The following is a 21,111-nucleotide window of genomic DNA, read 5'->3' as shown; positions in this document are numbered from 1 at the left end:
ACTGAAAACTCATGGATTTAAATGCATTTGATTAATCAGCACGTTTTGGCTAATAAGGATGAGATTTAACTACCTTAAATTTAGTGGTATAGAGATCAACTGTCAAGGCTTGTGTCTAGATGTTCCCTCAAAGCCTCATGTGGGCATAAGTAGGGCATTTTCAGAAGTGGCTGGATCTAGGGTATGTGACCCTGGGGCTGATTTGTGGTGCAATACTTGGCTCCAGGGCACTAGGATTAAAGGTGTGAGTGCTACCCATCCTAAGTAGCTTAGATAAGATAAAAGGGGTAGAAAGACCCTGTTAAGGTCCCTTGCTTGCTTCTCTTACCATCTGCCCATCATGAACAGTTTTTTCTCTGTGATGCCTGTCTGCCATGCCACCCTGCTTTGGAGGCAGCCAATTATAGACTGAAACCTCTACAAGCTGTGAGCTGAATAAACTTTTTCTCCTTTAACTCTGGGTGCTGGGTATTTTGTCTCAGCAATAGGAAAAGTAACTAAGACACTGTAGTTTGGAGATTTGCAAGGGGAACAATATAATACAGGACACTTATTTTATAAGATTATTTATAACAGTCACCCAACAAATCATGCAAAAAGAATGCAGGAAATCTGTCCACACACTAAATACTAAAGAATCCAGCTGAGGGCCTGGATTCCACACCAGTGTGCTGCATGAGTCCAGCTGAAGACCTACAGCCCATGACAGTGTCTCACGGAGGCCTGTTTCACAGATCTGCGCTGGGAAGGCCCAAAGGTCAGCGGTGGAATCTAGAAAGTCTGTGCCAGCGGAATGAAGGATGTGTGCTAGCAGGCTGAGGGATCTACACTGGAGCCAGGAAGTGACACTCAAAGTAAGAACCAGAGCTTCCCCGAAAGGTAACACAGCTTCTCCAATAATGAGGAAAGCCGGAGTTCCCATCAGGAAAGCCAAGGCAACAAGCTTTCTCCAGAAGACGGAGCAGTGCACCATCTTCCCCTCTGGAGCCAGGAAGTGATGCTCAAAGTGAGGACCAGATTTCCCCCAGAGTGAACGGAAACCATTCTCAGGGACAAGGTCCTGAGGTCCTTGGATGATGAGAACAGCCGAGTTCATCAGGAAAGCCAGCAAGACAAGCTCCTCCAAGAGAACCAACAGCTCCTTATAGATTCTACCAGCTCCCAATAGCCTCATAACGACTACTTATTTAGTTCTGCCTCTTATGCTGCTGGCAACAATCCTCAGGTGGGTCTCCCACACCCAGCACCACTTTGATTCAGTTCAGCTGAGTGTTATAAATTGACCACCAGTTGTCAATCCACCAGACATCAAGGAACCTACCGTCTTCTCCACCCCTCTTCCCACTGAGAATTGACGCCAGGACCTTCACAATGAGCTACATCTCCAGCCCTTTATTTTTACTTATTTGAGATAGGGTCTCAGTAAGTTGCTAAACTGCCTACACTGGGCTCAAGCTTGTGATCCTCCTGCCTCGGATTATAGGAACTCACCACCATGTATGTTTCTCCAAGTAAAGTTATTTCAGTTATGGAAGGGCTAATAACAATTCTTAAATATATAATAGAACTGAAGGGTTAGTGACAAAGTGACAAGAGATAAGGATAAGTCTGTAATCCCAACGCTCAGGAGGCTGAGGCAAGAGAATCACCAAGAATTCAAGGAATGAATAGTGAGTTCAAGGCCAGCCTGGACTGTGAAGGCTGTCTCAAAAAAAAAAAAAAAAAACCCAAAGATATGCTTTACTAGATTAAAAATATTTATGAGTTTATTAACCCATCTGTTCATAAGTTTAGATAAAATTTTAAAAACTAGTTTACTAAACATTTGCTAATTATATTTTTAAAAATGCTTCAATGACTGCCCCATGATTTTCAGAACAAATTAAATCTCATTAGCTTGGTTCATAAAACATATCATGATTTTATCACTTTGGCCTTATGTCTTCCACTCTGTCATGTACCCTTTGATCTTTTGGGGTAATATAAAATCTTTAAAAGTTATCTGGGTGCTGAGTGTAGCTCAGTAGTAGAGCACTTGTCTAGCATGGGCAAGACCCTGTGTTCATTCCCCAGCAAATAAATAAGAAAATTTACATACGATTTCAATATGGTTAGCAGGGCCTAACTAATCCTGGCATAAGTTATTTTTTTTTTAAAGTGTCTGTTTTGAAGATGCTATTTTCCTGATACAATGTTATAAAAATTATCCATTAGCTGGGCTTCTGTAATCCCAGCAGTCAGGAGATTGTGGCAGGAGGACTACTGTGAGTTCGAGGCCAGCCTGGGCTACATAAGCAAGCTGAAGACCAGCTTGCACTACATAGTGAGACCCTCTCTCAAAAGAAAAAAAAAAAAAAATCCAAAATTAAGCCAGGTTTCATGATGTAACCTGTAATCCCAACACTCTAAATTCAAGCCCAACATGGGCAACTTACTAAGAGTCCCTGTCTCAAAGTAAAAATAAAGGGCTGGGGTGTAGCTCAATATGAAGGCCCTGGGTTCAGGCCCCAATACAAACAAAACAAATGGAACAAAACAGAACAACCCACCAAAAATAAAGCCACGCACAGAAAGCCAAATACTACATGTTCTCATTCACATGTAGAAGCTTAATAAGTTGTGTGCGTAGAAACAGAGTGTGTAATGGCACTCACTGGAGGCTAGGCAGAGGGTGGGATGGGTGGCAGAGAAGTTAGAATAGTGAATGTATCAAAATACAACTAATAAATTCTACTGTTCTCCAGCACAGCATTGTGAGAATAACTTACTGCAACTCATTACATAGCCCTTGTATTCTTATTTTGTCCAGAACTGGAAGAGTGACAATTCCTAAAACAAAGAAATGGTAGCTGGGCAAGGTGGTGCAAGCCTGTAATCCTAGCTGCTCAGGAAACAGAAGCAGGCGGATCACAAGTTTGAGAAAAGTTTGGGCAATTTAGCAAGACCCTGCCTCAAAATAAAATTAAAAGGGGGATGTGTTGGAGTACAGTGGTAGAGCGCTTGGCCAGCATGTGCAAGGCAGTATGTTCAATCTTGTGTGTGTGGGGGGGAGGCGCTTGGTGATAAAGCCAAGTGATAAATGGTGATAGATGTTTAAGAAGCTGCAAATGCTAATTACCCTGATATGACCAGTACACACACATATATGTATCAAATTATCACATGGAACCCCATAAATATGTACAGTTATTGGGTCAACAAAAAATTTTAAAAGCCCCAAAATCAGTTACTGAGGGAAAACAATGGGAATATTCTATAAGCAAAGACTATGTCTATTTTTAAGCTACAAAGAATGTGTAAAGAGCAAAATAAGAATACAAGGGTTTAATATGAAATTGTTGCATTTTATTATCAATTTCAAGTTTCCTAATGGGATTATTTTTCATGCTCCCAGTGAAAAGAATTATGTAAACAAAAACCATGTTATCACCAAAATGAGAAACAAATAAAACTTTCCCAAAAAGATCATTTCCAGACAGCAGAACAATTATCCTAAACATTTAAAAGCATAATAACAGATTTAAAATGCCCCTGCTCCTCATTCTCGTTAAGAAACATAGGCAAAACCTCAAGAATTATTTATGAGTGTTTTTTAATCTGGGACCCTGAGATAAAGTTTCAGTGCCCTAAGAGAATTTTATTTGGTTTTGATTTTTTTCCTATGGGCATTTAAAAATAATGTATTCTCATATTTATGAATGCTAAAAAGTAACATAAGCATATTCTGGGTCATGTGGCTGATCACTTTAATATCCAGTACTGTACCATTTCATGATTTTGGGCTCATACTCCTGTTTAGGGGTATACTACTGCCAAGTAGTTATGCTTTAATAATTTAAGACTAAAAAAAAAAAAAGAGGCAGATGTAATATGTAAACAATACATTCTATCAAGTGGCCAAATTACATATGAACTACAATTTCTTTTTTTTCACGTTCATCAAACTGCTTTTATAGCATACTGTTATAAACTCTTACTGTGCCTCATTTTTTCTTAAGAGTAGAAAGAAAATTGAGAGAAAGAAAGCTCCTGTCTAAGAGGGACAGAAGGGGTCCTGGAAAGTGAGTTGCATCATGAACTAGAGTTTCTCAGTGCTTTGAATGCAGAAAAATGGTGGGGAAATTAGGTCATCACATACAGCAGTACTCAACACTGAACTCAACTTACAGTGACCGTGTATCAGGTATGGGGTTCGTTTTGGGGGTGATGAAAATGTTCTGGAGGCACAGTGCTGATGCTTGCACAACACCGTGAATGCACCAGCAGCCACTTGGTTGTATACTTTCAAATGATGAATTTTACTTCAGTAAAAAACAATGTACAACATTTCAGTCAATATTCCAGACATCAGCTAGCATATTAAATATACAGTATGTTGTTAATTTAAACATAATTGTCTAAAATCTGTAAATCCACTTGTAGTTGCACAAGAGCAACAATTCTGAGAAATTTATACCTATTTACATGTTTGTTAGTATCTGTTACATTAAAATCAAAATAATAAATCCATACTAGAGGTCTGTAAGACACCATTTGCCTTTTTAAAAGGCTTTATATAGTAACCAAGTTGAAGAAAAACTGGTAAGACTCAAACATTATCTTATTCCTTTGAAGTTTTAGTAATAAAAGTTTAATAAAAGTGGAAACAATGTAAAAATTTTTATCTTCTTCATAAATTACTTTGAGTGGGGCATGGTGGCACACACCTGTAATCCCAGCACATGGGAGGCTGAGGCAGGAGGATTGTTGTGAGTTCAAGGCCAGCCTGGGCTACAAAGTGAGCTCGAGGCCAGCCTGAACTGCATAGCAAGACCCTGTCTCAAAAAGACAAAAAAAAAAAAAAAAAAAAAAAAAAAATTACTTGAAGAACTTTGAAGATTCTTTTACCCATATAACATTTCTACTGGCAAAAACTGAATTACCAATTTGAACATAACATCTTCTTAACAAGTATATATCACTTCTATAAAAGAGAAACAAAGATACCAAGAATCAGACACTGATTTCCTTGCTGGTTCAGGGAATTTCAATTTTTGCTTGATCCTTTACAATTAAGCAAAGCTACTCACCAGTAACTTCTAGCAAGCTTTTCAGTAATAAACTCAAAAAGTCCCTGCCTGGTACTGACAACTGGTACATGGGACAGATGGGGACAAGGTAGTGACAAGCAGTGATGGGAACAGAAAGACACACTATGAGCTCCCTCAGAAGCCTAAGCCCTAAATGAGCAGTTTGAAAAGCATACTAGACTTTAGTGCCTATGGAATCTGCCAGCAAAACACCAATTAAAAGCCTTTCCTTCTATTCACGTAAGGGCTAAGAGGTATACTCATCTGGGTAGAAGAGAGATCAAAAGTGCTTTAGCCTGAACACGGCAGATCAAGATGTTTTAAAAAGCAGATAGTTTCATAACTGGACTCAAGTGTGTCCTGGAAATACATTTCATAAACCCAAATAAAACAGATGTGTTTATTCAATCAATATGAATTCATATATGCTCTATGGTGGTGATTTATGATATACAAATGATTATGTAAATTACTGATGTTACAGTAAACATTTTTTTGGCCATGCTGAAAATTTCAGAAGATATGCTGGCTTGAAATTTTTGAGAATTTATTGTGCTAGGGATTAAAAAGTTAGAATATAAGCTAGACACAGTGGCACATTCCTGTAGACTCAGCTACTCAGCAGGCGGGGCAGGAGGATCACAAGTTCAGGCCCAGCCTGGGCAACTTAGGGAGACCCTATCTCAAAGGGGCAGGGTGGTGTGGTTGGGCTTTTAGCTCAATGGTAGAGCACTAGCCTAATATGCTCCAGGCCCTAGAGTTCCACTCCCAGCATCTGGCATAAATGAATGAATGAATGGACAGTACAACTAGAGTTGATTTGGTTAGTGAGTCTGTCAAAAGTGACTCAAAGGCTGATGACAGAGCAAGTCTGGACTCTGCTAGGGCTAGCAAGGGACTAAGATGGGTAGTGAGCAGCCTAGTATACTGCTCAACTCTGTTTACCTCTCAACTCACACCTGGAATTTTGCCCTCAGTATCGCTATCCCAGACAGGGTAGACATTATTCTTGTATTTCAAGTGAAAACAAGAACAAAACCAGAACACTACCCACAGTGCAGCATTCCACACTGGCCATTAATAGGATTACATGAGTATAAGTAGTTCCGGTTTGGGAACTGCCAAGTTAAAGTGAAAGCAGTATTAAACTGAAGAATTTCTGAGTCTTCAGTATGCTAATGCACACCATGAATTTCTAAGAGCGCGATTCAACATGTAGTTTTCTCATTCTATGACCAATGAGCCATGAAATACTTAGGAAATGCTGCTTTTGTGGTCTCACAAAAGATGAAGGTTCATGAAAGTTTGGGGATTAATCTTTTGAGAATCTCTTAGGCTCTATTATTTGATCCTTACAGTAACACTGGTAAGGAACGCATCACACTTTAATCACTCTTTAAAGGGTAGAAATTTAGTGACCTGGATACTATATGGGACTACAGATTCTGAGATCCAAATTGCCTTTGTGAAACAAAAACAACTGTGCCAGTTACATCTATGAGACATAAAGAAAAGCCATGGTGCAAGGAATAACTATCAAAGATCTCTAAATGCTGCTAATTAGAATCACTTGGTGGTTCTGATTTTAAAAATCAAGTCACCACTACCAAAATTCTGACTCAGGCCTGGGGGTATAGCTCAGTGGTAGAGCATTTGCTCATTAGCATGCAAGAAGCTCTGGGTTCATTCTCCAGGCCCACAGAACAAAAAAACTTCCTTCTTATTCTGTTAGGTACCATGGGGTTTGAAGTGATTCTAACAGAGGCAGGGTTAGAAGCGGGGTAGGGAGGAGGGAGAGGAGAAGATGTTTTCAAGAGGATGGAATGGAAGGGCAGATGCTTCCAGCTGCCACCTCAGAGGGGTGTCAGTAGGGAATCCTGGATCACAACCCTAAGAATTTAACATCTCTTGGACCTTCAGTGTATGCAGCAGGACTGTATCAGAACAGTTCAGATCTGGGTTCAAATTACTATTCTGTAAATTAGTGGCTGTGTGGAAGTTGGGAGCTTCAGATTCCTCATCTATAGACTGAAAATCGTAATAGTATATACCTGATTGTGTTGTCATGAGGTTTGAACTCCGTAATGTTTATAAAGGACTTAGCAAAATGCCTGACACATGCTAAGAACCCAATGAACACTGCTTCATTATTATTCTTGGCCAGTCTTTTCAGTGGTGAGTAGCAATATAACTATTGGGAGAAAAAGGTCCTAAGAAGTTCCTTTGCATAAAAATACTGCACAAAAAATTCTGAAAAGGAATCCTCAAAGAACAGAATAATATTGGCAGTCACCAAAAAGGAGGACAGCAGATGAGAGGTGGCAGACGCAGGTGAGCTGGTTGGTCAAGATCCTGTCTCACACGTTCCCACTCTACTGCATGGATAAGGAAACTAAAGCTCTGAAAGTTACAGTTACTTGTCCACTAACTGGATTAAAACTTTGGCCTTGCTTCAAAAGTCCAATGCTCCTTCCACTAAACCATACTGTTTAAAAAACAAAAATGAATTCTCCTTAAAGTCCCAGCTACGAGAAAGAAGTAAAAAGCCAAGCTATTCAGCAAAAGCAAATGTAACCAAATATATGAATTGCAACTATTTGCATTTAGTGGAAAGGAGGGACTCCTGAGGGGGTACCTGAAGTTGGGAGTTAAAGATTAGTTTTAATTCTAACTCTCACTGTTGTGTGGCCTTGGGAAAAACCTTAAAAGAGGCTTGTATCTGTGTGTGTGTGTGTGTGTGTGTGTGTGTGTGTGTGTGTGTGAGGGGTCTGTTCTGAGATAAGGCCTCACATGTAGCCCAGGCTGGTCTTGAACTTGCCATTTTCATGCCTCAGTCTCTCATGTGTGCTGGAATTACAGGTATGCACCATCACATGCTCAGCTAAAAATGCATTTGTAAAGCAGGTTGAGATATGGTTCCAATGATACAGCAAACCAGTTAAGCTTTCAAACCTTTCTGCTACAAATACCTATAGCTGTTATTTAAATAACAGAAAATACTTTTAAAAGCATGGCTGTGCCAACTAAAGAGTAAGAGAAATTAGCCAGGGCCAGAAACTAAGAAGAAACCAAAACTAAAGTAGTAACCATGAATACTAACTTGTGGACTATTGTGATGAAGATGGGGAATGCTGATTTGGGGTTTGGTAATCTAGAGGCTTATGTTTTGACATCTTTGCAAGGACAACAGATGCTATGGGCCCACATCAGTAAGGGAGCTGGAACCAAATCCCTAGGGGTTCTTTTTCTTCTGGTGCTGGGAACAGACTCAAAGGCCTCACATATACCAGGCAAGTGCTCTACCACTGAGCTTTACCCCCACCCTTCTAGGAATTCGTAATTTGTACTAAAAAATAAAGTACTGCAATAAAAAAGGGTTAAAATGTAATAATGAGTCTAAGTTTTAAGACCTGTCTACCAGTTTAGGGAAATAAGAAAGCTTGTCTATTTTTGAATTGAATTCTGGGTAAAGGAAAAATATAAACTTCCTGAGAATCTGTAACTAAGGATAGATTCACACCGTAGTGCAGGAAATTGCAGATCAAGAAACTGCAGTATAAATTGCTTTTCGGCCAATGACCCTTCTGTGCCAGGTGGGATTGAATGCAAAACCTCTCTGAAAGAGGAGGTGTCAATACAGGCAGGCCAGAGAGGTTCCCACAGATGAAGTTCTTTTTCAGTTTAGCTCATAATCTAAGACTTCAATAAATTGGGTACCATGACACAGATGAGTATAAATGTTGAAGTAATCAAAAGTTTATGAGAACAAGTCACTGTGAAACAGGGAGATTAAAATGCAGATAAAATAAAACTTTGAAAAATGGAAAATCAGCCAAAGAAACCAAAAGCTGGGTTAAGTAACTGAATAATCACATCTATAGAATGAGTTAGTGAACTTAAAAGGGAATCTGTGGAAATTATCCAGCATAAAAATGAGAGATGGAGAGATGAAATATAAGTGAGGTGAAGACACATAAAAGAGACAAAGACCCAACATACGTCTAAAAGACTTTCAGAAGAGCTTGGTAGAGAACAGATAAAGTAACCATGGAACTCTCAGAAAGGCATGAAAACCAGGATGTCTCAAATTTAGCAAATGCAGGTTGTAGTAAACAGAATAATAAAAGCAACCCTACCCCAGACAACTTTGTAGTAAAATACAAAACAGAATTTAAATAGGGGGCTACCTAACTTATTTTCCAAGCTGAGACATTTACCTGAGACAACGCTAAATCAAATAGGTCCTCATGACAACTGAAATCAATTGGGACTGCTCCAGATTGTCCTGGTCATTACATAGGTCACTCCACTAAAAACATAAGGGAGTGACACCAGATTTGCTGAGAACTGAAGACAAGGACTCTTCAACAAGTGAGGGAAAAGTCTTTCTTTATTTCTATACCCAGCTGCTCTCTTCTCTCAAAAGTGAGAGCTAGGCAAAAACATTTTTAAACAAAAGCAGACTCAGTTTCATACAATACCCTTGCTGAAATAATTACTAAAGGATTCATATACAAGAAAGAAGGAAATGCATTCCAAAAGGACAATACAGAGAGTAAGTAGTAACAATTCTATGCTTATGCCAATAAATTAGAAAATTTTGAAAAAGTAAAAATATTTTTAGAGCATGGTGACATATGCCTGTAATCCCAACGCACAGGAGGCTGAGGCAGGAGGATCACTGTGAGTTTGAGGCCAGCCTGGGCTATGAAGTGAGTTGAAGGCTAGCCTGAACTGTATAGTCAAACTGTCTCAAAAAGACAAAAAATAAATAAAAAATTTTATTAGACAATTATTAACTAACCACAAATAACTCAAGAAAACCTGAACAGATCTATGGCTCTACTTCCAAAAAAGGGGGCTGGCACTGTCAGTAGGTCAGTGGTACAGTACTTGCGTAGCATGCATGAGGCTGTGGGTACATTCCAGTTTATGAACATAGAACCAAACATCTGGGCTAGATGATTTTATGGTACAAACATTAAAGTACTAATATCAGTCTTATTAAAGCTGTTCTAGAAAGAACAAAAGAGAGGAAGGGAGGGAGGAGGGAGGGAGCAAGCTGGGTGTGGTGGCCCACAGCTATAATCTCAGCACTCTGAAAGACTGAGGTAGAAGGATTGGAAGTTTGAGCCAACCTGGGCAATTCTGCAAGGCCGTCTCGAAATAAAAAATGCAAAAAAGGGCCTACCATTCATGCGCCATGGTGCATGCCTATAATCTCAGCACTCAGGAGGCTGAGGCAGGAGGACTGCCGAGTTCAAGGCCAGCCTACCGACCACATGGTGAAACCACATCTCAAAAAAACCAACCAAACAAAAAGGGTTAGGGATGTAGCTCAGTGCAAAGGCGCTGGGTTTAAACCCCTGCAACAAGAAGGAAGGAAAGATTCCCACTTATAGTTAGAAAAGCCCTTTAAAAAACAAAAAACCAAAAAAGCCTAGCAACCAAAAATTAATAAGCTTAACAAGCTGATTTAAACATTCCTATGGAAGTGAAAAAAGCTAACAGTAACACAGGCTAGCTTCAAGAATAAGGTTGGGAGCACCTGTTTTACCAGATACCAATACTTACATAATGTTAAAGGAATTGGGATAGAGAAATAGACCACTGGAACAAACACCGAAAAGAGGAAACTTCCTGTATCACAGATACAGCAATCCAAGTTAGTGGAAAAAGACTGAGAGGACTGCACAATAAACGGTGCTGAAGAAATTCAGAGGGGAAAGGCAAACTTGGATCTCTACTCAAAAATTAATTTCAAGTCACACACAGTGGTGCCGTAATCCTGGCATTCTGGGAGGCGGAGGCTGGGGGATCATAAATTCAAGCCCAACCTGGACAATTTAGCAATTTAGTAAGATTCTGTCTCAAAAAGTTAAAAATGGGCTGCAGATGTAGTTCAGTGTGAAGGCCCTGAGCGCAAACCCCAGCACAAAAATAAATAAAAAATAAAGAATTCAATAGCTAAAACTGAGAAATATGATGAAATATAAGTTTTATTTTTTCATATAAATAGCAATGCATTTAGAATAGTGATTTAATCAAAGGACACTGTTTTTAATGAAAACTTTTACTATGAAAATAGAATTACTGCTGGGTGTGGTGGCGCATGCCTGTAGTCCCAGCACTCAGGAGGCTGAGGCAGGAAGATTGTTGTGAGTTTGAGACCAGCCTGGGCTACAAAGTGAGCTCAAGGCTAGCCTGAACTGCATAGCGAAACCCTGTCTCAAAAAGACCAAAAAAAAAAAAAAAAAAAAAAATTTCTGTAGATAGAATGAACTATATATTGGTATATACACATACATACAATGCTTAATATACTAAGACATTAAATGTATATACAAGGAGAGCATCCCTAATCCGAAAATCCCAAACCCACAATGCTTCAAGATCTAAAACTTTCTGAGTGCCAACATGAAACCCCAAGTGGGAAATTCCACACCTGGACTTCAAGTGAGGGGTCACAGCCAAATTGCACATGCACTAAAAATACTGTAAAAATCACCTGCAGCCTACAGGTACAAGGTATAGATGAAACATAAGCGGATTCTGTGTTTGAACTTGGGTTTCATCTTTATAATCTCATTCTGTATATGGAAGATATTCCAAAATTTTTTTAAAAAACTGAAATCTGAAACACTTCTGGTCCCAAGCACTGCAGATAAAGGCTACTCAACCTGTTTAACTAGTACAGTACAAGGAGACAATAAGTCGTTTTTTTGGGGGGTGGCACTTTTCAAAAGACAGTCTCCAGTATTATTACGTCATTTCTCATGATCCAAATCCAACAAATAGCCAAAGTGAAAACAGAGGTTTTTTTCCTTCATGAATTATGATCTCTTTTGTGGTATATTTTCATCTTTTTGCTATTATTCCTGCCCTAGTGCCTGCACCTGCAAATCAGAATCAAGATATTACACAATGTTTCCCTTCTTGTTTTCTCATTTAATGTATGGAAGGAGCATTTTAATAAATCGCTCAAATCTCTGAAAGTCTGGTTTGAATGCCCACATAGCAATCCAACATATTTGAGTTCTTGCTAATAATCTCAACTTCATCTCTTGCCTTGGCTCACTGAGCTTCGGCCACAAAAGTTTATGGGTTCCTCCAGAGGGGAGGGCTTTCTCCCTTAGTGCCTTTAAACATGCCTGTTTTTTGGGGTGTGGTAGTGTCTCTTTCCTTCCCCTCAAATACAAAGCATGACCCTATACTCCTACCACTGTACTAATGGGGATTTAACCTAGGGTCTTCATACTGAACCCCTTTTTAAATTTTGAGCCAGGGTCTTGCTAAATCACCCAGGCAGGGCTCCAACTGGAGAGCCTCCTGCTTCAGCCTTCCAAAGTAGGATTACAGTAGGTTTACACCCAGCAGTTCTCACTCTTAAAAATATGCCATTATACTTTTTTCTTCATTGTACTCATCACAATTTGTAAATGTACATTTATTGGTACAATTTGATGAATATCTGTAAACTCTGTGAAAGCAAGGCCCAGGTCTGTTTTGCTCTCTGCTTTATCTCTAAGCAGGGCTTGCTTCATTTCTAGCACAGTATTTGCTCCATAGAAGAGAAATATACAATTTAAGAAATGCATTTTCTCATCCTATTCTTGTCTATACTTTCTCTTTTTTTTTGTCTTTTTGAGGCAGGGTCTTGCTATGCAGTTCAGGCTGGCCTTGAGCTCACTTTGTAGCTCAGGCTGGTCTCAAACTCACGATGATCCTCCTGCCTCAGCCTCCCGAGTGCTGGGATTACAGGCGTGTGCCACCACGCGGGGCTATTGTCTATACTTTCTTCAAGCATGTTTATTTGTACTTTTGTTTCACTCTGCTAACTGTATAACAAAATTAACAGCTCATTAGTTGGAAAAGTTACAGTTATTATCTCTAAAAACCAATATATGGTTAGCTATCCTCCAAACAAAGGACATAAGTTTGCTTTTACTGTACCGTCACACTCTTAAGAATCCTCCGAGCTTAAAAATGTGATTCTAACCCTATCTCATTTACCCGATAATAATATTCTGATTAAAATGGACATGTAGTACAATTACTGGATTCATAAATGAGACACTGCAAACATTCAGCTGTGGATAAACAAAAATAGATTTGGTAGAGAAATGTTAACTGGTTTAAAGATGCTTTCTTAACACACCCCCACACAAAAAAATATAACATTCAATACGAAACAAGGTACTGTTGTACATAATCAGAAGAACTTTTTTTTTTTTTTTTTTTTTGGTACTGGGAATTGAACTCAGGACCTCGTGCTTGCCAGGCAGGCGCTGTGCTGCTGAGCTATATCCCCAGCGCCATAACTGTCTCTTAAAAACAAGGATCAGCGCATAATTCGAACATTAAACAAACTTATATGTGTGATTGGGGAACTAATTATTTATAAAGGCTTGAAACCTCAAAGTGAAGGTATTTTCAAATTGTATTACATCCTCTATTAAATGCCATAATAGTACAAATAACACTGAAAAACTCAGCAAAAGAAGGAAATTTTAACTGTCTTTTACAGACTTAGAATGTGATGTGTGCCTCAAATAGTGACACACTACTGCAGGTGAATTAATACGTTCTTGCTTTACAGAAATACACCCTTGATTCTTTAGGAGAAGTTAATGTACACTACAGTCACTTCTCCTTGACTGCCCTCCATTTCAGGTGTTATTTCTTTATATTGTGAATCCCAGGTACAAAGAACAACCTTCAGTTTCTGAGACTAGCTCCAGTATATTAAGACTTTAGCACATTGTCTGGCCTATTGACTTACAGTCTAATCACTACTACAAACATTTGGAAGTTAGGAAGAATAAGAGGAGATAAGAGAGATAGACATAAAGGAAGAAGACAAGCGTTTTTACTGCCATAAAAATCCAGAAGAAAGCTTTTCCACTCTCCTCTCTTTTCCCATGAGAAAACCTCAGACACTACATTTACTCCTTTAGAAGGCTCAACAAGAAAGAAGGATAAGAAATTCAAAACAGAACATTAAAGGGAAAAAGATAAAAGCAATCACAAATACTTAATCATAAAACACTAAACTTTGATTCAGAGAAACAGAAAAACTCATGGTTCCATATTTACTTTATGAAAAAAAAGGTAAAAATGCCATAAAGTAAATGTTTCTTAAGAGGCTCTGGCATGCATGTCCCGCATAATTCTGGTTTTCTCATTCTCTGGAATTCTAAATCACTTTTTCCTTAATAGTCTATAAAATATCAATTCACTCTTCAAGCTTACACCATTATATGGTCTATGAAAAATGCTTTCCAGGAATACATTGAGTTAAAAAATAAGGAACACTAGGCAAACTAGTCAGAAGGCTCTTCTAACATATTTTTAAAAAAACAAGTCTTTTCTGGACACCTCTGAAACAATGGTTGATGAGGGGTAAACACATGATGGGGAATATAGAAAAGGGAACCTGGTTTTCCAAAAGCTAAAAATACAACAGACAAAACAGATCAAGAGCAAAGAGAATACTTACTTTTAGTTGCCTTAATAACAAAGAAACTTTTAAGAGGTATCTTGGATGCCCCAAAGTCAGTAATTATGGTTTATCCAAACTCCTAGGAATATGACATCTTTTTTTGCATTAAATGCATGGCAGTATCACTGCTAACTCTCCCAAGCATTTTACTTTTGCCAAGGCTAACGGAATCTGGGACTATTGCAGCAGACAATGAGTTCAAGGCTAGCCTGAACTATGGTACACAGCAAGATCCTGTCTCAATCAATCAATCAATCAATCAATCAATCAAAAACTTATTAAACATCTTTATGTTAACAAAGTAATAATATGTTACAATTTTTGCAAAAGAAGAGAGTAACTATTTAATAACATAGTTATTGATGTTGGTGTCACTATTTAGAACCAGTTATGCACCAGGGATATAGCTCAGTGGCATAAGCGCCTGCCTGGCAAGTGCAAGGTCCTGAGTTTGATTCCTGGTACCAAAAAAAAAAAAAGAAAAAAGAAAAATAAAGTTTCTTCCCTAGAATCAGTTATGCCTGTCCTTAAGAGTAGAATCACACCAGTTTCAGCAAAGGAATGTTTTTAAATTCAATCTTATAACAGGCCATCTTGGCCACTTTAACTCAGGGTATTTTTGAGTTACTTTCTTTTTGTTAACAGTGACCAAACAAACAAAAAAACCAAAACTTGCATATATATACATATGCAATTCAATATTTAAAAATTCAGTTTGTAACTGTAACATACCGTAACCCTGAAATAGCCTTTCTTTTTTTTTTTTTTTTTTTTGGTTTTGGTTTTTTTCTTGGTACTGGAAATTGAACTCACAACCTTGCGCTTACCAGGCCGGTGCTGTGCCACTGAGCTAAATCCCCAGCCCTGAAATAGCCTTTCAAAGAAGTAAAAAGAAGCATTTGTAAATAAGCTTCTCAATAAAATGTCAACATTTTCATCTAAAGAGGATCATATTTTTAAATTCTAGTTCTAAGTTTCACAAATGGTCTGAAGTTGCAAGTAAAATTCTGGGTAGGTACATTTCCTCCCGCCCCCAGCAGAGGGTGGTAACACAGCGCCCTTCATGTTCTCAAAAATGGATAAAAACCCCCAAAAGCTGAACACTGCTCTTGTGCTGGCTTTGAAGTTAAGCTGTTAAGTTACTCAGGCTGAGCTGTAAACGCATATTTAGAAATCAGATGACTGGATAGTGGTTACCTTGAGGCCAGGTATGAGCAGGGGGTGAAGGGAGCGGCAGGAGGGCTTCGGGTGCTGACAGCACTGACCTGACTGGAGTGTTCACTCTGAAAATTCATCAAGCTGAACACTCATCATTTTTGTACATGTCTGTAGATATCACATTTCACTGAGCTTAAAAAAAAAAAAACCCAAAACAACAATAACAAAGATGGGTCATTCACACAGAGCAGACATTGTTAGAAAGTTTTTAAAAAAGAATTCCTTAAAGATATTGCCCTAGGAGACAACAGCCAGTGAGGAGCTGAGGCCCTTAGTCCAAACAACAGCCCACAAGTGCCAGGCCTGCCAAGGAGCAGGTGCATGTGCTTGAAAGCTGGTGCTCCCGCCTCAGTCAAACCTGGAAAGTGACTGCAGCCCAGTTGACAGTGTAACTGTGAAGGAGACCTTGAACCAGAACCCCCTGATCAGCCCCTCCATGCTTCTGACCACAGAAAACCTGTGAGATGATAAATGCAGGGTTTTTTTTTTTTTTTTTTTAAAGGCACAGTTTTGAAATACTGTCTTCCTTACGCATGTTGAAGTGAGCAAAGTAGTCTCAGTAGCTGTACCTACAGAGAGACACCAGCTTATGGGTTAAAACTGGCAACTTTCTCTCCTTGAAAGACTGTGCTACAATATTGCTTTCAAAATCCAACCAAGAAAGAAGAAAATACAGCTGGTAGTTAGCAATATCAGTTTCTGCATGAAACGGAAGCTAATCTGTCTGTAAGATACAGACCAGGGATCCTAATGCTTGTTCTATTTACCTCTAAATAAATTAGAGACGACTCCATCACAGTAGTATTATTCTGTTTTATGGTATAAGTGTTTGAATGATACCTCACGCATACATACACCCTTTTATTTTTCTCATAGCTTGTTTCACAAGAGGAAAAATACTAAAATAAGAGTTATAAAAATAATGAAGAAAAAGTGGCTGAGGATGTAGCAAAGGCCTTGGGTTCAATCCCCCAGAGGGGAAAACCATATTTATCTATAATATAGATATAAGTCACAATAGCATGCATCTGTCTCAGTTACTCAGGAGGCTGAGGCAGGACAGTCTTTAAATTTAGGAGTTCAGGACCAGCCTGGGCAACACAGTAAGATCTTGTCACAAAATATGAACCCCAGACCTATAATGTGTATAAATCCACAAAAGACGCTGGGCAAGTGGCACATGCCTCTAATCCCAGCACATGGGAGGCTGAGGCAGGACTGCTGTGAGTTCCAGGCCAGCCTGGGCTACACAGTGAGTTCAAGGCCTGTACTACAAAGTGAGACCCTGTCTCAAAAACAAAAATAAATAAAGTAAAATAAAATCAAACCATCAAAGAAAGAGACTGGAGTAAGGGCAGGGCCATGGCTATGCCATTATCATTCAACACAAACGGAGCAACATGTTCCAAAGTTAACAAAGTCACCCCCACTTTTGCGCGCGGGGGGGTGGGGTGGGGGGGAATACCAGCTAATCCTAGGGCCTTCAACCTAAGCTACATCCTTAGCTCATTTTTAATTTTTATTTTAAGAAAGGTTCTTGCTAAGTTGCCCAGGTTGGGCTTGAACGTGCAACACTCTTGCCTCAGCCTCTCAGAGCACTGGGAATACAGTTGTGTACCACCACACCTGGCTGATATATTCACTCCTGTATCTACATTTGCACTTCTGAAGCCTGCCCAAAGACCATGTCAGACACGCTCACACTTCAGCTCTGGCTCCAGGGTCTTTCTCACCCTGCATCCTCTGGAGAGCAAAAGGCCTTGTACATATTAAGCATTCTGGCACTGTATTAGTTTAGCTGGAAAAAAAAGTTACAAAAGTTAGTTTTTTCCACTTAAGGTTCTCAAAAGTTGTATAAGACTCCTTTTCCAAAATCAATTACCCATTGGTACCTATCATTCCCTCGGACATTTTAAAAACTGCAATGATAACTCTCATTTTTGGTATAATCAGGCTAATTTTTTTCACCCTGTTAAATTTTAATCTGCCAGTTGTAAAGATTCTTCATCACTCCCTAGAGTTACACTGGCAGTCAATATTTAATTACTGCACCTGAAATGTAACACAAACTGTGATTGTCTTGAGAACAGTCTTTTCTGTTATCACATAGTTATGATGCAGAGCCCATCAAATAATACTTTAGGATTCTGTGTAAAAGACAGGCACAGTGGCACATAATCTCAGTGTAATCTCAGCATTCAGGGAGGCTGGGGTGGGAGGATCACAAGTTCAGGCCTGACCAGACTATTTAGTGAGACCCTACGTCAGAATATAAGCGGGTTGAGGATGTAACTGAGTGGTGGTAGAGCACCCCTGTGTTTAGTCCCCCAGTCCCACTGAATATTCTGTGTAAGCATTCAACAAAACCCCCAATCATTCTTCACTTCTATTATTACTCATATTACATAATTACATTTAAGATATACACAAGTTAAATCACATATTTAGTATATAACTTTATTACATTCTTTCTTTTTCCTCTGAAGCTCCTGAATACCAGCTAGCCCTATGAAAAGTAATGTGAACTTCCTTAATCTTTTTCATGATCACCCTTCATTGAGCTTTCTTCATCTCTTTACAATAATTAGCCAGCAAGGGAAGACACTCAATCTTATCATCCTCATTTAACTTTTTTTTTTTTTAAAGAAAGCGGGAGGGGTAACCAAAGATAATTACATACAAATGAGTTTGAGTTTTTCCTCCCAAGCACTGGGAGTTAGATAAAGTCACTTAAGACCAAGGATATCTAAGAGCTGCTTTAAGGCCACTGTTCTAAAAAGACACTTGATTATGACAGCAATAGAGCTTATGATTCTTCCATTACTGAAGTTTCATAGCACTTAAAATCTTCCATAAAATATGCTGGGCGTGCTGACACATGCCTGTAATCTCAGCACTCAACAGGCTGACACGGGAGGATTACTGTGAGTTCCAGGCCAGCCTGGGCAACATAGTGAGTTCAAAGCCAGCCTGAACTACATAGCAAGAGCCTGTCTCAAAACAAACTAACAAACTAACAAACCAACAAACAAACACAAATTTCTATAAAACACACAACCTTAGAAGACAGATGTCTACTTCAGACTGAGTGGACCTGACAATCATTCCTGTTTTGCATTAGAAAACAAAAATAAAAAGCTCACCCTGGTGGTTCAGACAAGTATTAAACACATGACTCAACTATTTAGTTCTACATATGCAGCTTTCAAATAATCACTGTATTAATCTGTAATAGACTCTTTTACTGAACTTCATGTTCAAACAGCTATGAGAAAAGCATTCTCTTTTGATGCACTGGAGACTGCTCTTTATTCACTTCGTCCACCTGGGGGGTAGTGTATCTTTTTCATGGGAAGATTTTCTGTTACTATAAAGTGCTACCTTAAAGTTTGTGAGTATCCTGTAATAAAACTAACCTGGTGGTCCAACAAGAAAAGCAAGCACTATGTCCCAATCTTTCCAAAGAGGAGAAAATTCACTTACAAATTTATCCTGTTAACACAAAGACCATTAACCACTAATTTAGAGTGGCATATTACAGCTCTTCAAAGTCAACAAAAAGTAAAAATGAGACATTAACAAGCATTTTCCCTTGTTTGGAAAAGGTTAATTTCTACTCTGATAGATTTATTTTTGGGTGGGCCAGAGAAAAACGTTGCCTTACTAAAAATAAGAGACCCTCCTTTGAGGAAAATGCTATTAAGATTGTTTCGATGCATCTTGACTTTCTAATGACTAGGAATGACAACTGTTTAGCTTCAAAACTGTGCAAAAGGGGATGGGGATTTAGCTCAGCGCAGTGCCTGCCTGGCAAGACTGAGGTCCTGAGTTCGATTCCTGGTACCCTCTTAACTCCCCAAAAAGCCGTGGAAGGATCATACAAAGAGAAGCTTCCTTACTGGAGACAGAACAGACAAGATGCATATTCATAAAAGTATCAACTTCCTCTGCAGTCCAAAGGATCTTTCAGAAACGCTATCTATTCAAATCATGTTCTGGAATGCTCACAGTCACTATTTCCTGCTCTGTAAATAAGAGCACTGGAACCAAAGTTAAAAGACTTATATGCACTTGGCTTTAAGCATATCTCACATCAATCCTGTGCTTTGGTTCTGTCCTTTAAGTGCCAGAAGTAACTTCTGCCTACCTTCTCCTGTAAGATGCAAGAATTTTTTAAAAAATCACATAAACTCCTTCCTGCTTCTCAGAAATGGCTACTGTAAAAGTCAAGGTGCTACACTATTATTATTATTATCATCATCATTTTGTATCAAGTTTTACTGCTACTTCTGAATTAGGCCATGACACTGGCTTCAAAATACAAATCGTGTGGTCTTCCATTTGTGGTTAACTTTCCTGATATAATTCTGCCCTGACACCTTGTCACTCGAATTCCACAGATCTACTTCTCTGATCACAGGTCTGGAAAATGGGCCTTTTATTTAGTTTCGTCTCTCCTCCCCGAAAAAAATGGGCAGAAGTCACACCCCTCCAGCTTCATGCAGACATATCAGGAATGAAAACATAATTTTTACTTGAGGAATGATGCCATACGGCATGCACACATAAAGGCGGCACTGCGTTCTAATCTTTACTTCGCACAACACAGTATCTGTGGGGCTGGTTATGCAGAAAATCCGAAGGTTCCCGACAACAGATTTGCATCCATGACTGTCATAAAAATATCTGATCGAAGGCACAGAGAAGGAAAACTTTACCTAGTTTGTAAGAAATACCCCGCACTCTTCCAGCTACTACTAGGTTTGGAGTGGGCTTTTTTTCTTTTCTTTTCTTTTTCGGGCCTGTGCTGTGTCTTTGAGGAAAAGTGGCCCGGCCCCAACACTGGCCCCGGGCAGCTCTGGAGCCACACCGCGACCCTCCCGGGCACCAAGTACACCCAACCTTGCAGCTCCCGGCTCAGACACACCCCCTCCAACCCGCGTTTCGCAGGAGGTGTGGGCGCTCAACTCCTTCCCCTCGGACAGGGGGACGCGCGGGGAGGCGGGCCGAGGAACGAGCTCCCATTTTGGAGGACAGGGGCGCTCGGCCCTCCGGGCGGCGCGATCTGAGCGTGGGAGCAGAGGGCGCGCAGGACAGGGGCCCCGGAGGCCTGGGGGGGGGTCGCGCACTCGGGGGGCGTGAGGAGGGAGGCGGCGGGAAGGACTCCGACAGCGAGGCCCGGCAGAGCGAGGTCCTCTTTTTGTTATCTGTGTGGGGACAGCGGCGTGACGGGAGTGCCCTCGGGACAGGCAGCCAGGGCCCCCAGCGCTCCCCGCCGAGGGGGGGGGCGGCGAGGACTCGCCCGAGGCCCGGGCTAGCGGG

The 21,111-nt window shown here is 39.8% G+C and overlaps 1 protein-coding gene across 1 annotated transcript; it reads right to left on the bottom strand.

The window, feature by feature from the left end:
* Positions 1-19,822: 19,822 nt before the first annotated feature.
* Positions 19,823-21,111, bottom strand: LOC106148420 (vegetative cell wall protein gp1-like; the record flags this gene model as incomplete). The annotated part of the gene is given in 1 exon segment (XM_013513665.1): positions 19,823-21,111. A coding segment is annotated over 1 exon segment (565 nt), but the record flags the coding sequence as incomplete, so codon positions are not given.

Source organism: Chinchilla lanigera, unplaced genomic scaffold (genome assembly GCF_000276665.1).
Source record: "Chinchilla lanigera isolate Chin_1 unplaced genomic scaffold, ChiLan1.0 scaffold00002, whole genome shotgun sequence".
NCBI lineage: Eukaryota > Metazoa > Chordata > Mammalia > Rodentia > Chinchillidae > Chinchilla > Chinchilla lanigera.
The sequence above is the reverse complement of the archived record's forward strand: the minus strand, read 5'-3'. Positions and strand labels throughout refer to the sequence as shown.